Source organism: Electrona antarctica, assembly GCF_951216825.1.
Source record: "Electrona antarctica genome assembly, chromosome: 4".
Classification (NCBI taxonomy): Eukaryota; Metazoa; Chordata; class Actinopteri; order Myctophiformes; family Myctophidae; genus Electrona; species Electrona antarctica.
Window position 1 is genome coordinate 31,588,089 of NC_136809.1, and position 16,495 is coordinate 31,604,583.

The 16,495-nt window shown below is 42.9% G+C and overlaps 1 protein-coding gene and 1 long non-coding RNA gene across 3 annotated transcripts; one reads left to right on the forward strand and one right to left on the reverse strand.

The window, feature by feature from the left end:
* Positions 1-727: 727 nt before the first annotated feature.
* On the reverse strand, positions 728-13,696 carry LOC306921659 (pancreatic secretory granule membrane major glycoprotein GP2-like). Of its 2 annotated transcripts, XM_079498893.1 has the most exons (11): positions 12,808-12,920; positions 12,608-12,688; positions 11,782-11,934; positions 5,711-5,806; positions 4,206-4,700; positions 2,736-3,289; positions 2,316-2,473; positions 1,819-2,067; positions 1,482-1,641; positions 1,035-1,110; positions 728-909 (listed from the first exon to the last, which is right to left on the reverse strand). In XM_079498893.1, the coding sequence occupies exons 4-11, from the start codon at positions 5,787-5,789 to the stop codon at positions 902-904; spliced, it is 1,779 nt and encodes a 592-aa protein (XP_079355019.1). In that variant the 5' UTR covers positions 5,790-5,806; positions 11,782-11,934; positions 12,608-12,688; positions 12,808-12,920; the 3' UTR covers positions 728-901. The 2 variants fall into 2 exon arrangements, with proteins under 2 accessions (XP_079355019.1, XP_079355018.1); XM_079498892.1 differs by lacking the exons at positions 12,608-12,688; positions 12,808-12,920 and adding an exon at positions 13,627-13,696.
* Positions 13,697-13,831: 135 nt separating this feature from the next.
* Positions 13,832-15,059, forward strand: LOC306921529. Its single transcript, XR_013789786.1, has 3 exons — positions 13,832-13,901; positions 14,309-14,384; positions 14,908-15,059. It is a non-coding gene; the product is annotated as an uncharacterized lncRNA (long non-coding RNA).
* Positions 15,060-16,495: the final 1,436 nt, after the last annotated feature.

Below are 16,495 nucleotides of genomic sequence, written 5' to 3' on the forward strand. Positions count from 1 at the left end.
AGCTATAGATACCTACCGGATTATGTAATCTACAAAATCAGCTTCCAAAACGAATTGAATGCTCAGTCATATAATACTGTGTAACTGTACTTTATGATGGACTGCTTTACCTTCTTATTTATAAAGACCTGACTTCCAAGTGGATTTAAATGAACCACAGTCTCATTATCAAGACCCTAGCATAGATATAAAATGTATTCCTGTACATTTCACTATTCTGACATGAGCGCGTATTAAATTAAAATGGAAACATGTGATCACAAGCCTGAGATACTCACTGCTATAAGCTCTTTTTTTTGTATCATGACGGGAAAATATGATCCCAAGCTTTACAGTACGTTTTATGTTGCCTGTGTGGTGTGAAAACAGCCTGGTAATGAGGTTGAACTGTGAACAGCTGAGGTTCAGCCAAGGTTGAGGCTCATGAGCCCACTCTAGTGGCATAGGTGCAAACTACACAACAAATATACACTAAATATCTAGATATATCCAGTATCATATCTACCATTTTCCTCTTTGTAATACGACAAAATTCTTTGTTTTTATGAGTCATGGATTGAAGCAATATTGCAAGAAAGAAGTTTCGATTTATTGTCACTTCCAAGGATATCTGGAATAAGACCACATAATAGATGTATAGATGTATAGATGTATAGATAGATAGATAGATAGATAGATAGATAGATAGATAGATAGATAGATAGATAGATAGATAGATAGATAGATAGATAGATAGATAGATAGATAGATAGATAGATAGATAGATAGATAGATAGATAGATAGATAGATAGATAGATAGATGTAATAGATGAATAGATGTTGCTATCTGTTTTAGAGTATCATGCTTTTGAAACAGGCAGAATAGAATATCTCCAAGAATCTCCAGTTGCTGTCCAGTTTTTAGTTCCCTGGAATTGAAAAAAAGAAATGGTACACTCAGTGGTCTATAATATGCATTTGCAATTGGAATCAAAAACTAAAACATATATTTAAAAAAGACAACAGATAGAGTAGGTACTCATACTGTACTGACAGTTTATTGGTCCGATGGTGACGGGCTTGATATAAACCGAACTGGCCACAGAACGAGCTACTCTTCTGGAACACATCTGTGGAGAGAGACCAGAGACGTTGCGTTGAACACAGACCAGCTAGACTAGAGCAGTGATTCTCAAACATTTCAAGGACCCCCAAATTAATATGTATTTGGCTGCGGACCCATAACCACTGAGCTAGAGGCAGCAACAGATCAACAAGGAGTAAAAGCCAACCCATAAATTGTGCATTTATATAGCACCTTTATCCAAGGCACTTTACATAGATTGTGCATTACATTCACCAATTCACACACACATTCATACACCGATGACAGAGGTTGCAAGGCAACCTAAACCTGCACAAACCTTGCGGTTCCCATCCGGCCACTCTACCCCTGAGTCACCGCCGCCCTGGCAGAAAGAAAGAGTAATGTGAGACTTACAGGAGAGCAGGAGGAGGCCATCTGGTCACACAGGTTGAGGCTGCAGTGAAGGAAGACATCTCTGTAGTCTCCCTGGAACAGGAAGAGCAGAGCAGAGAAACGAGCCTGGAGGGAAGATCCGCTCTCATCCACTGTCACCTGACGATGGTCACTAGGGCACCTTGGGGTTAACGGTTCAGGACAATTAAGTTACCTGCCCGTGTTTAGTGTTAGGCATAAAATAAAACAACAGGTAACATTGCATACAGCAGAGCAGTCTAAGATAACTGTATGTCTGAAAGAAAGTGAAGTGAAAGAAACACTGGTTCCAATCTCAGTAACACATATGACAACATACTTGTTCTGAATGAGGAAGTATCTCATAGGGTCATCAGGGTTTGAGGTGTGAGTGGTGTAGCAGTCGTCCAGAACGACCACAAAGCGCTCTGTCTCGGTCTCCTCTACAGACACGCCTACATGCAGGACAGAACCCAGTGGCAGGGTGACTCTGCCTGATGGGTAAGGCTCTGTGTAGTTGGAGTTGTGGAACAGAGACATGGAGGCTCTGGCATAGTTGCCAACTCCTGTAATGACCTGTCCTTCCAGCCTGCCGAAAAGGGAAATTTGTTACAGTCAATAAACGTATTATGACCTGGTTTAGATGTCACAGGTCGTCATTTGTCAAGAACAAATATTAATTTAAACAAGACTAAAATATACGGTAATCATATGTATCATTAATGTGTTCTCATAATCAAATGGTCTGGTCATATTGCCATCATTAGTGAGTAATTTGACACATTTTGTTTTTCGGGTACAATAAGGTTTATGAATCAGCCTATTACATTTACTCACGCCAGGTGGGGTACAACGTTGACATCCAGACTGGCCTCTGTGTCCATTGGATAGATACAGGAGAAGTGAATTCTGATTGGTAGTGGCAGCAAGCCAGGGATCAGATTCAGTGGGTACACAAATATATTGTTGGAGAAGATGGCATGAGAACCATTTGTCTATATGGAAAGAGAGGAAAACAGCGCAATTAGAAATTCCTCTATTTCTTCCTGTGTGATAATGAGGCTACACAGTATGTTCATTTGGACCCTCTCTCAGAGTTTACCACATTAACCCTGGTGTTCCTATTGTGGGCTAATTTAAATAGAATTAGCCCAAACTTTACAAAGGATATAGGGCTGAAGTGTTTAAATGAACACTCAGGATTTGTTTTATTGTGTATTAGGAGAAACTTTGTGTATGGCTGACATCCATCATTACCCTCAGGGTGTTCCCACAGCTTCCCTCCTTGCGGTCCACCTGGTACCACACTGTCCCGTCACGTTCCTCGCGTGTGGAGCACAGTCGGTCAGCCAGGTGAGCAGATGAAGCATCCAGGCCGGCGGCTGACAGTCGAGAGCTGGACAGACCCAGCTCCATAACAAGCCTTCCACAAACCAGCTCAGGCACTAAAGCCTCTGGATCATGTGTAACGCCGCTGACAGATGTGGTGGCACTCCCTGGCCCCACAGTGGGTTGCGGTGGGGCTGGGGTTTCCCTGGTGGTGGAAGGATTTGGTCTTCTTGCAGTGGTGGTGACATCTGGAACGGGAGCTTTCGTTGTGGTGGTGCTGGGCTTGGGTTTCAGGGTGGTTGTGGTTGTAGTAGGTGTTGGAGTAGTTGTGGTTGTAGTAGGTTTTGGAGTTGTTGTGGTTGTAGTAGGTGTTGGAGTAGTTGTGGTTGTAGTAGGTGTTGGAGTAGTTGTGGTTGTAGTAGGTTTTGGAGTTGTTGTGGTTGGAGTTGTGGGTGAAGTGGTGGTTGCAAGTTCGGCGATATCTGGAAGATAAGGAGTTTGGTTAAAGGCAATCTTACTTTTTCTGTAATGCATTATATTACAGAAATGCAGAAACACCTGCACTGGACATTGCACCCCAAATCATGACTGACTTTCTTAAATCCAAGGTCACCGCAACAGTCTACCAGAATGTTTTAAAGGACTTCATGATTCCTTCTGCTGAGGATCTGTATGGAGATGCAGATGTCATCCTCCAGCCTCTGCCCATACCGCCAGAAGCACCACAACCTGGTTTGATGCCCATGCCATCACAGTGCTTGACTGGCCATCCAACTCGCCGGACCTAAACCCCATTGAGAATCTATGGGGTATTGTCAAGAGGAAAATGAGGGGCACCACACCCAAAAACAAAGAAGAGCTGATAGCAAGCATCAAGGAAACCTGAGCTTCCATAACTCCCGAGCAATGCCACAGGCTCAATGCCACAGGCTCAATGCCACAGGCTCAATGCCACAGGCTGATTGCCTCAATGCCACGGCGTATCGAGGCAGTGATGAAGGCAAAGGGATTCCCAAGTATTGAAGATTGACATTTCTGTTTTGAAAGTACCATATTTTGATTGATTTGATGTGATCCTAACTTCCTAATGTGGCATTCAGATTAAAACATTCATGCTCTGCAACAACTGAGGTGTAAATGGTGATTTCTTCACAGTATTCACATTTTTTTGAAATTCTGTTTTAGTGGGTTTTATGAGCTGGAAGCCAAAATTGTGTAAAGATAAACAAATAAATACTTGAAATCATTTACGTTGTGTGCACTGAATCTATAGTCTATGGAAGTTAAACTTTTTGAATGGAATTAAGGAAATAAACTAACTATTCCATGATATTTTATTTTTTGGAAAGGTAAGTCTACTAGAAAATAAGAACTGGTTCCTGCTCCAATGTATCTTACCTGCACAGTATGCTGAGTTTGACACCCTGGGGGACACAAACTTGTAAATGTAGAAGCCCCCGGGGCAAGACTTGACGTGGATCTGGTTAGCGTTGTAACGGCAGCAGCTGCCCTTCCCCGCCCCACAGACGTTGCATCGTATTACTCCTTCGTTGGGACGGGGATGAGTGTTGCTGAGCCACAGAGGAATGGTGGCCCCACACATGGACTCTTCCACACAGGTTTCTGGCATCTTGGCATTGACCCCTCCTAAGCTAAGCCGGTACCACCCGTTCCACCCAAAAGAGTTGTCGCTGAGTGGCTTCTGTGGGTCCCTTTCGAAGGTGACAGACCGCCTTGGGTCATCCAGCACTGAGTAGTGCTCACAAGGGTCAACACAATCCTTGGTCCCGTTGACGAGAAGGCAGTCTTGCCCATAGTCGCAGTACTTGTTCTGCTGCTGACAATAGAAGGCTGAAGTCCGGGGGGCAGGCTGCTTTGCTATGTCCTCTGAAGCTAGAAAGATGGATAATATACACATGGTGAATAAAAATGAACAAGGAATCATGTATGAAACTATGAATGTGTGTGATGATCTGGCATTTGTAAATTGTTAACCACTTAAGCCCTACTTCTGAGTTTGTAGATCAAATATTTTTCCTATTTCTGAGATGTTTTGAATTGTTTTTAAAATGCTTGCGTTTTGTTACTGGGTTGTACATTTACGTGAGTGTACAATGTGACTGCAACTATTGTTAGATAATGAGTAAATTATGTTGAAATTGTGTCTGAAATGCTGAGTGAGCACATCCCCCGTGAGCTGATGTCATGGTGTTTTCTTCTTGAGTAAGCTATATTTGGGCCTGACAATACAGTACATGAACTCATAGCCAATCCATCAAGGAAAGAAGAACAATAAAAACTGTGACATGTCCAACTCTATTACTCTGCTGCAGTTGCATATCTTTGCTGGAAACCACCTAATATTTTAGGTTTTTGATGATTATTATTATTATTATTATTATTATTATTATTATTATTACATACATCAGTGCTATTGAACAGCCTTTATGTCTGTGTGTTTATTATTTTTCATTTATTTCATTGTCATTCTTAATTATTATATCAATGCTATTGACTTATCATTTTTATGTACAGTATGATGCCATTGTCAATGACAAGAACAGTGGCTACAAATGAACAATACTGGTGAAAATAACTGCATGAAAGTGCAGCTGCTCGTTTAAATATTAAAAAAACGAATCTGTTCTTAAACCCTAGCATCCAAATTTGGCCATGTTTAAATTGGCAAACATTTGCCAAAAACAGCAGATCTACAAGCTCACAGTGATCTTGTAGATCTGCTATTTTGGCAAAGAGATTTGGTGTAGAGGGGAAAAAAGGAGTAGACTGAGTTAAGACCCCCTGGGAGAAACGGTTGATCTAGGTTTTGCCTATTCTAAGAATCAGTTTCGGTTCCAGTGAAATAAAAGGTAATTTGTCTGTGAGTAGGATACTAAACGTACCAGAGATGTCGTCTCCTCTGATGGAGTATGCCCAAAGGACAAGCAGAAGAATCTGTGATGTCATCATGCACTGCGTCATTCAGCTGTACCAGAAACCTGGTGAAGAAATATAATGTTAACATAATTATAATAAGATAATCCACACAATTCACACCTTTAAATTGCAGTACACACTAATAGTGTAATAAGTGGTGCTCATCACCGCTCACTTACCACCAAGTCGATGTGAGTGACATTACACCTCCAAATACCTGAATATTTATACACAAGTTGGAAGGGAGTAGCAGAGAAATTACATAACTACTGTACACCATTTCATGATTTTAAGTTACTAATTGATAACTGAGAACACAAATAATTTTCAAGACTTCAAGAAAATGTTGCTCAGCCTTTTGTCAATATGGAGAAAGAGGAACCTTATGCAAGAATGGTATCATGCTTTGGATGAATGAGACAATAACATATACTTACTGTAAGATAAGGGTGCTTGTTTAACACATTGTTGTGTGTATTTTTGTGCTTGTTTAAAGATTTGTTCTTTGGTATTATCTCAATAGAAAGAGTTGAGGCACTGTGGAGATCTTTAAGCATTTGTCACTGGTTAACAAATCTTGATTCAGGGCTGCTTTGAAAATGGGTGTTTCACAAGTAAACATGGAGAAGCAGCCTTCAGCCTCCACCCGCCACATATCTAGAATTAAGCAATTTGTTTAAAAATATGCTGCTAAACTATCTAGTTACACAGATAGATAAATTAGTATTATTGGCAAATGTGATTGGTTTAAAAAGTATGAACTGCTGCACCTGGTTAGTATCTAAACCCACGCTGCAGCCTTTTATTATCATAGCAACTGCCAATAAAAATATAATTATTCTCCTTTCATTAAATCAAGACAGAGAAATCAATAATAATAATATTGCCCTTTCAGGGCACTCAAGGTCACTGTACAGGTTAAAAACAGTTAATACAAAAACACAGTTAAAAACAAAACAAAACTAGAAAAAGTGCCCCTCGGGGCACAGATCTCCACCAAGCCAGGTCAGGTTGTGGCCTCCTGGTGGCGCTATAATAGGCCAATGTGAAAAGGGTGCCATTTCTTCATACGCCTTTGATGGCAATTGCATGATTTGAGGCATTTTGTTCCAAAAATGTGTTTTGCAAAAATCAACCTGTTGGTGGCGCTATAACAGGCCAATGTGAAAAGGGTGGGATATATTCCTCAGCCTAGTAAGAAAATGTGTGAAAGATTTCCCGTAAATTGCACGCTGCGTTCATGATTTGAGGCTTTTGTTTAAAACGGGGCAATCTTGCAAACTGTGAAAGCCAATTATAGTCAATTAGGATTGAATATGAAATATCGGACAGATCCGACTTGAGCACATGACCATAGAGATGCTGTGTAACGATTTGTGAGATTTTTGGACAGAATCTGGAGGAGTAATATCAAAAAATGTGTTTTACAAAAGTCGGCCTCCTGGTGGCGCTATAAATGGCAGATGCTGAAAATGCAGGTCAAAGGTTTGTCCTTGGCCTCTAGGGAGTGTGCATGCAACGTTTCATGCAGATCGGTGCAGTTTTAGGTAAAAAATGTGAAAAGCTGCCTCATGGTGGCGCTATAACAGGCCGTTCTGGAAAAGGTGGGGCAGAGGTTCATCGTTGGCATCCAGGGAGTGTGTGTGCAAAGTTTGGCATCAACCGGGTTAACGGTGCCGGAGATTAGCTGGTAACGGACGGACGGAAGGACGGACACACACACGGACGGAGTGCAAAACATACTCTCTCCCCATGCCTTCGGCCTGGTGGAGACAACTAAGGCACAGTTGCAGCAGAAGACTAAAAGGTCAGCCATATGCCTGCCTAAACAGGTGGGTTTTGAGGTGAGTTTGGAATATGGTGATAGAGTCCATGTTTCTAATATCAGGGGGGAGGGAGTTCCAGAGGTGAGGGGCAGGGCGGCTGAAGGCTCTTGACCCCATGGTGGACAGACGGTTTGGGAGGACTTTCAGAGGAGGCAGACCTAAGAGACCGGATGGGAATGTTTCAAGAACATTACAACAAACATGCATGGGAGTAAGAAGTTGGGGTACCTGAAGCCACCTTATTGGCCAGAACAAAATGGGTGTTCTGATATATTTACTGTTCTCAGATTTATTGCAACAGTTATAATTTTGTAACTTATTAATTTCATGTCATGACAATATTTTTGTCCAACAAGGTTTATCCTTCTAGATCAAAATGTGTTTATGTGTGTTTCCTTAATTTTAGTCAACATTTTTTGGAACGTCAGGGAAATTGTCGCTGGACACACAAATCCATTTGTCTTCCCAAAAAACTGTATCAATTCTGCTGAGCAATGTTAAAAGACAAGTCCGGACTAACATTTAGGCTCATTTTGCTACTGATCCCAAATGACTGGCCATGGGGTCTATTTGCAGTCGTCCAATTTCCCTATCAGTCCCCAGCAGTCCTCATAGCATAGAGTGGAGCCCATAAGTATATCACTACTCATGCTATTTGTTGGTCAAATGTTTTTTTAGTTTTTTTGTTGTTATCATTACACACCCATGCCTTGGATTCAAGAAAAAAAAATGACCACAACAAATAGCGTCAGTAGGCTATAGCGATATGCTTATGGGCTCCGCTCTATGCTATGGGGCTGCCGGGGCCAGTCATGCTATGAGGACCGCTGGGGCCAGTCATGCTATGGGGCTGCCGGGCCAGTCATGCTATGAGGGCCACTGGGGCCAGTCATGCTATGAGGACCGCTGGGGCCAGTCATGCTATGGGGCTGCTGGGGCCAGTCATGCTATGGGGCTGCCGGGCCAGTCATGCTATGAGGGCCACTGGGGCCAGTCATGCTATGAGGACCGCTGGGGCCAGTCATGCTATGGGGCTTCTGGGGCCAGTCATGCTATGAGGGCTGCTGGGGCCAGTCATGCTATGGGGCTGCTGGGGCCAGTCATGCTATGGGGCTGCTGGGGCCAGTCATGCTATGAGGACCGCTGGGGCCAGTCATGCTATGGGGCTGCTGGGGCCAGTCATGCTATGGGGCCACTGGGGCCAGTCATGCTATGGGGCTGCTGGGGCCAGTCATGCTATGGGGCTGCTGGGGCCAGTCATGCTATGGGGCTGCTGGGGCCAGTCATGCTATGAGGGCCACTGGGGCCAGTCATGCTATGGGGCTGCTGGGGCCAGTCATGCTATGGGGCGGCTGGGGCCAGTCATGCTATGGGGCTGCTGGGGCCAGTCATGCTATGAGGGCCACTGGGGCCAGTCATGCTATGGGGCTGCCGGGCCAGTCATGCTATGGGGCTGCTGGGGCCAGTCATGCTATGAGGGCCACTGGGGCCAGTCATGCTATGGGGCTGCTGGGGCCAGTCATGCTATGGGGCGGCTGGGGCCAGTCATGCTATGGGGCTGCTGGGGCCAGTCATGCTATGAGGGCCACTGGGGCCAGTCATGCTATGGGGCTGCCGGGCCAGTCATGCTATGGGGCTGCTGGGGCCAGTCATGCTATGAGGGCCACTGGGGCCAGTCATGCTATGGGGCTGCCGGGCCAGTCATGCTATGGGGCTGCCGGGCCAGTCATGCTATGGGGCTGCTGGGGCCAGTCATGCTATGAGGACCACTGGGGCCAGTCATGCTATGAGGACCGCTGGGGCCAGTCATGCTATGGGGCTGCTGGGGCCAGTCATGCTATGGGGCTGCTGGGGCCAGTCATGCTATGAGGACCACTGGGGCCAGTCATGCTATGAGGACCACTGGGGCCAGTCATGCTATGAGGGCCACTGGGGCCAGTCATGCTATGGGGCTGCCGGGCCAGTCATGCTATGGGGCTGCTGGGGCCAGTCATGCTATGGGGCTGCTGGGGCCAGTCATGCTATGGGGCTGCTGGGGCCAGTCATGCTATGGGGCTGCTGGGGCCAGTCATGCTATGAGGACCGCTGGGGCCAGTCATGCTATGGGGCTGCTGGGGCCAGTCATGCTATGAGGGCCACTGGGACCAGTCATGCTATGGGGGGGGGCTGCCAGGGCCAGTCATGCTATGGGGCTGCTGGGGCCAGTCATGCTATGAGGGCCACTGGGACCAGTCATGCTATGAGGACCGCTGGGGCCAGTCATGCTCTGAGGGCCACTGGGGCCAGTCATGTTATGAGAACCGCTAGGGCCAGTCATGCTATGAGGGCTGCTGGGGCCAGTCATTTGGGATCAATATAGGAAAATGAGCCTTCATGTTATTTAGTCCGGTCTTGTCCTTTAAGTTGAGTATCCCTGATCTAAACCATTTTTGTTCTTCACCCTGTTTTCACATTTTACCTGGATATTGTATTTACTCAGTTTAGTGTGTGATACTGATACTTCATACTTGTATTGTATTGTTTAATTGTTATAACAATGTCTCATGATGCTCTCTAGACCAGGTCTCTCTTGGAAATTCATTTTAATCTCAATTAGAATTTTACATTGTTTAAAGGATATGAAAGAATTAATGAATGAATAAACTCCCAGAAAACTACAGGTCTGCTACAACTCATGCTACTACAACTCTCATTTCTCTCCCTACGTTAGAGGCAGATTTGGATTCAACATCATGTGTGTAAGTCAACAAACAAAACTGTGAGCTTTGTTGGCCTTCCTGTTAAACCACAGTAAAAGTATGACAACAAAGGAGTCCAAATTTAGCTCACTGCAACTTGTTTCAGACCATATTATTACCTGGGTCAGTCTACACTTTACACTGTAATTTGCTCGTTTTCAGAGGACAGAAATACAGTCCCAAAGGGGTGATGTACTGTGATTTTATGTCTTTAAAAATCATCTGAGACTAAAGTAGACAAAGTCAAACAGCAAAGGCGTTGGGGGTTAATGAAATTGACAGTTCTTCTATTTTTAAGTGTAATTTTGCTATAGATAGAGACATTAAAAAATTATGTTTTGTGGTCAAATCATATTTGGTACTGTATATTTAGCATAAGACAATCCCTATACAGCAAAGGTGGGTTGCAATTATGTAATCCCCTGCATCCACCTTACATACAGTACACCTGACCTCAGGCCTCATACAGGCCTGTTGACCAAAGGTTGAACTAAAGATAACATGTTACCCAGTGTTAAAAGTGGTTGCTAATGGACATGCCGTTTACGGATTGCACAGCACACCAAACAGTACCCCTATGTAAATATTGTGATATTATTGTGATATACAACAAAAGCTGTTGTACAAATTTGCTAGTGGTTGCATAATGTGATGCCCCTCACCATTCAGACCCTCATTCAGCTTGTTCTGTATATTGATTAATTATGTTGCCATAATGGTCATGTCATCTTGAAAGAAGGAATGACCCGACCGTACCTTGAGAAACAATACTTCTGTGACATTTTAACTCATAGGCTTTCAGGAGTGCCTGCATGTCAACTTTGCAGAAATATTACACAAAATGATCAAAAACCTCAAGTATTTCTTTTTTTGTGATTTAATGATTTACTACCTGCTAACCCTTTAAAAGCAGGGACAACTCCAGCACAGATACCACATTCTGAGCTCTGGTTCAACATCCACCTCACATCACATCACATTCACGGTAAGGTATAACTGTATACTGGCTGTGTACAACTTGGTTTCTGACTTATAAATGTTTTTTGGCATATTGAGAAAGAGGCCTTTGTAAAGCAAATGTGCATGTGGTCTTTTACAGTTTGTGACTCGCTGAACTGAAAGATGCAGACATCATCTGGTGTTCTAGTTTTGCTGCTGCTGATCGCAGCAACAGAAATAGAAGAGGGGTCTGGTTTGCCTTCTTGTGATACCTGTAGAGCAGATGAGATGTGTCTGTGTCTGAGTGATGGAGTGACTTGGAGTTGTGGGAAATATGGTGAGAAGATCTGGTCATATTTCTTCTCTTTCAGTGAAGAACTTTTTCTCCCGTTCTGCTACAGAACGCCTCTGCAGAAAGTCCCCGCTGCACAATTATAGTTATCTCCAAAATACATCAAACACATCATCAAGCCTTAATAAAACCATGCTGGGTTTGTGCTTCCAGTTCCAGAGTTGTTGTGTGGGAGGAACTACCTGGAGGTTGGTCTGTTGGTGTCCAGCCTGGAGCCAGCTGGTATGGATGCCTCTACAGCTCACCTGGCTGATCACCGCTGCTCCACCAACGAGGACCGCAACGGAACCGTGTGGTACCAGGTGGAGCGCAAGGAGGGAAGCTGTGGAAACACCCTGCAGGTACAATACTCTCGTCATATTTCTTTGTAAAAGAGACTATGGTGTCTTGTCAGGTACTGAGAAAACTACCTGACAAACAGCATCAAACACAATGGATGGTTTCTAAAGTAGAATTAACCACTTTCAACGTGGCGTCCCTATATTTTGGGCATGTCATTATGGGTGAACATTTTCAATGACAAAAATATGTAGGCTATATTTCGAAAAATAGATGTACAAGCTAACAATGCAATGCAATGTGAGCTTTTAAAGCCCAAACCACACCAATGATTCACCATGCAACCACTGAGCTGGTTCAGTATAGTGCTAAAGTGGTTTTAAATGAAAAATGAGTAAATGACGATTTAGTTTTGTGGGATTATTTTACACTGTCTAACAGTTTGAACAGTATTATATGATTCCCAACTCTTGTCCTCCTGTTCTTCTCCCTCTGTGTTTAAAACTCAGACCAATGGCACCCATGCAACCTACTCCAACACTTTGTTCATCTACACTGCTGGTCAGAGACCTTTCAGCACCCCCGTGGCCATCCCCTTCTCCTGTGTCTACCCCATGGATGCTTACGCTAGCCTAGATGTGGCCATCAAACCCTACCTGGGGTAAGTGCAGGAACACAGTGTTATCAAACAGAATTTGACACTGGACTTTTGCACTTAGCCTAACTCACCATATTTCACTAATCACTTCTATACCTCAGTAGAAGTTGTAGCAGCTATACAGTGCATGTGCCGATCACTGGAAAAATGTACTGTAAGAAATATGACATTGGTAAGGACTTACATTTTGTGTTCATAGTTAGTTAGTTAGTTAGTTCAATTAAACAGCATGACTGGATGAGTTTCCTTTGTCATATCTGATTTACCGTACATTTCACCTCTTTGCAGGCTGGAAGGGAAGAGCATTGTAGGACTTGGTGACCATGCCGGAGCCTCCATGTCTCTGTTCCAGAACCCCAACTACACAGAGCCTTACCCATCAGGCAAGGTCACCCTCTCACTGGGTTCTGCCCTGCATGTAGGCGTGTCTGTAGAGGAGACCGAGACAGAACGCTTTGTGGTCGTTCTGGACGACTGCTACACCACTCACACCTCAAACCCTGATGACCCTATGAGATACTTCCTCATTCAGAACAAGTATGTTGTTGTTGGTGAGATTACAGCCATAATGTGATCAAGTCTGTCTCCTTTAACTGTTTGTAAATTAATGCTCTTTCAGGTGCCCTAGCGACCGTCGCCAGGTGTCAGTGGATGAGAGCGGATCTTCCCTCCAGGCTCGTTTCTCTGCTCTGCTCTTCCTGTTCCAGGGAGACTACAGAGATGTCTTCCTTCACTGCAGCCTCAACCTGTGTGACCAGATGGCCTCCTCCTGCTCTCCTGTAAGTCTTTATACGCCAATCTATCTAAACACACTACTCCAGGGGGCAGTGGTGGCTCAGGGTTAGAGTGACTGGATGGTAATCGCAAGGTTGCCAGTTCGAACCCGGGCTCCCCCAGAGTTAGTGTCGAAGTGTCCTTGAGCAAGACACTGAACCCCTAATTGCTCCTGATGTGCTGGTTGGTGCCTTGCATGGTTTCTGCCGCCATTGGTGTATGAATGTGTGTGTGAATGGGTGAATTGATGCACAATGCGCTATATAAATGCACCATTTACTCCAGATGAGAGATTTTGAAGAGCTGCTTTAAATACCTTCTATTTGTCATGGTCTGTCGCTCTACAGGCCATGTCTCCACGTCAGCCACTCCCACTCTCCATTCCCTCTCTCAGTCCTTGTCACACACCTGTTTCCACCCCCTCTTCAACCCAACAGTGCCATGCCCATTCCACACCTGGGAACACTTCTGCAATCACCCTGCTCCCTATAAGACTAGTGGACTCATTCCACAAACACACTGTCAGTACTTACATTCTTGTTCCAGTGTTCTGCCTTGGACTTCTCGTGTGCTATTTTGGGCTTCTAAGAGGTATTTGTGATTTGGACTTTTGGACTTCCTGAGTTTTTGCATTCTTTCGTTTTAAAGCATTTACCTACTTTTTGTTGTAAACATGTTCTGCCTTAATAAATAAGTTAATTTAAGACTATTCTGTGTTTGTCTCTGCGCTTGGGTTCAGTCCTTCACTGTGAACCGTGACACTATTTAATGTCTGCTGACTTTACTTGTAGGAAAACCGTCTTGTTTCCCACCATTACACTTTGAGGATTGAAACTTAAGTGTTCAACTTTCATAAGAAATCATATGCTATGTATTAGGGAAACGACATCACATGCAAAGTCGGGTTACAATGTACAGATTTTTTTTAAATATAACCCTTAATGCAGGGTTACTTTGAAGTAGTTCAATGTACTGAACCTATAACTTTATTTCTTTAGGCCTGCAGTAAAAGGAGAGCCCGGTCTGCCCCTAAATCGTTTCTTCTCAAACCACTCACCATTGGACCAATCACCTGTGAGTATAGACATTTTCTACATAGAGATCGTCTCAAAGTCAACCACGTTGACATAATGCTGTGGAGTGATTCAGCAAACCCACAATTCTGAGGGGTTGGGGGAATGATAAACTTCTGCTGACATTTGCTGCTTCCAAGATAAGTGGTATCTTGGAAAATACCTCAATTCTGTCTGCTTCACCCCAAACATGTAAATGGTAAATTCATATTCAAACACTATATCCACAATGCAAATACATTTAGTGCACAGAAAATAACAGATTAAAGAAATCTGCCAACATGGTAATATATAGCTGTATTTTCAAACGCATTTTTGAAGATATTTACCATTGCATCTTAACATGGAGATAATTTACTTTGTTGCTAACTATAACATTGATACATTGACCTCGTAGTAGTTCAAAGTAACAGCTCACTGCCATACGATTCAGAAACCATAAGTCACTGCTAGTGACCTATTATCACCAACTTAACACATTAACAACATAACAATATTGATCTAATTCTCTTTCTTATTTACAGTGTCATAGATGTTGGACCAACTCAAGAAACAGAGGGTAGAAGAAACTCTCAATATAGAAAGCTGACGATGGCTTTGTATGGAAACACACGTGTTCTGTTCATTTGTACCATTCTGATGCCCTAGCTTGCATTAAAGGCAATTATCTTCAAAATTATTTGGAAGCGCTGGTATTTACTTACACTTCTGCATTCAAATACAAGACAACACATTTAGTTATTTTCATTTTTTGCCCCGCTTCTGGGAGAAGCTTTAAACATGTTTTATAACTAGAGGCAGCTTTGTTCCAACATTACTGCTGGACCCTGATATTATTGAAAAAAAACGTTTCATACATACATACATACATACATATTTTTAATTATTGGCCAAGGATCAGAAACCTCCTGTTAATTTTTCTTAGAGTTTTAGAGTTTAGATTAAATTGGCAAGCCATCTGAAAATGTATTTATGTTTATTAAAGAGCTAGAGGCAGCGTTATTGAACAAACACTAAACATTTAGACATTTTCCACAAAAAAAACTTTTTAAATACAAGTTTGAACACATTCCGTATAATTTAGAACCTCCAATGTTACAACATTACCTTTATTGTACCAGATCATGTCTTCACCAGTTGAATGTAAAATCTCCATAAGGCCGTGAGTTGTGAGACACGCAAAAACAAATACAAATACAAAATATTATAGTAACATAAAATAAAACAAAATACAAAACAAATTATATACCGGATGAGGTGGCAGGCTTTGGCGCATTCGTTGATACAATATATACTAGCTAAAATTACACACAGTTTATTTATACCTTCAAAATCTATTCAAATGTGCAACATATTTTGATAGACAAGAAAAGTCTGTTGAATGTCTGCATCGAGGTTGCAGTGTAAAAGAACATGGGCTTCCGATTCAACAGATCATTGCATAGAGTACAATAATCAGCTGGGGTGTTGGTGTATCTAGCTATAAGGAGCAACTCCACATATACCAGCAGGTCAGCAGGATGCGGGACATTATGTAAAGACATAAGCATGTTGCCTAAATTTAGCTTTGAAGTGACAGTGGCCGATGATGAGTCAGTGAGGACTGTTTCCGCTCTTTTCTCAATCACACCAATAGGTAACATTTGCTTACAAGATTCTACATAATGCAGCTTGACAATCCTGTTCAAGGATCAAGTGACAATCAAAGTAGTCTTTTTGCACTGGACAGCTCAGAAACACAAGTTACAGTTGACATTTGTAAATAGTATACATATACTGTAGCATAAAAAAAAGCATTTATAAAGTACATTTGGTTAACATAACTAGCATCTATCTAAACAGGCATCTATAGTGATACAAGGAAATTAGGAGAAATAAGGATTACAAACGAGATGAGCAATTACAGAAATACTACAAAGTTAAAATTTAATCAAAACGCGGTTCAGGTATCATGCACCACCAGAATATGTTTAAATCCACTATTTTGCAGTTTGCACAACACATCATATCTGTTTGGGTTTTTAGCATTCAGATGCCACTCGTGTGTTTTCGTAGATATCATCTTCACCTTGAAAGGTGTTAGTGCACATCATATCTTGATTTGCGTACACG

Coding starts and splice junctions, on each gene's coding strand:
- LOC306921659 (XM_079498892.1), bottom strand. CDS start 5,789: ATGACGCAGTGCATGATGACATCACAGATTCTTCTGCTTGTCCTTTGG. Junction 2,474..2,735: donor GCTGTGGGAACACCCTGAGG/GTAATGATGGAT, acceptor CTTTCCATATAG/ACAAATGGTTCTCATGCCAT. Junction 2,068..2,315: donor AACGTTGTACCCCACCTGGC/GTGAGTAAATGT, acceptor CCTTTTCGGCAG/GCTGGAAGGACAGGTCATTA.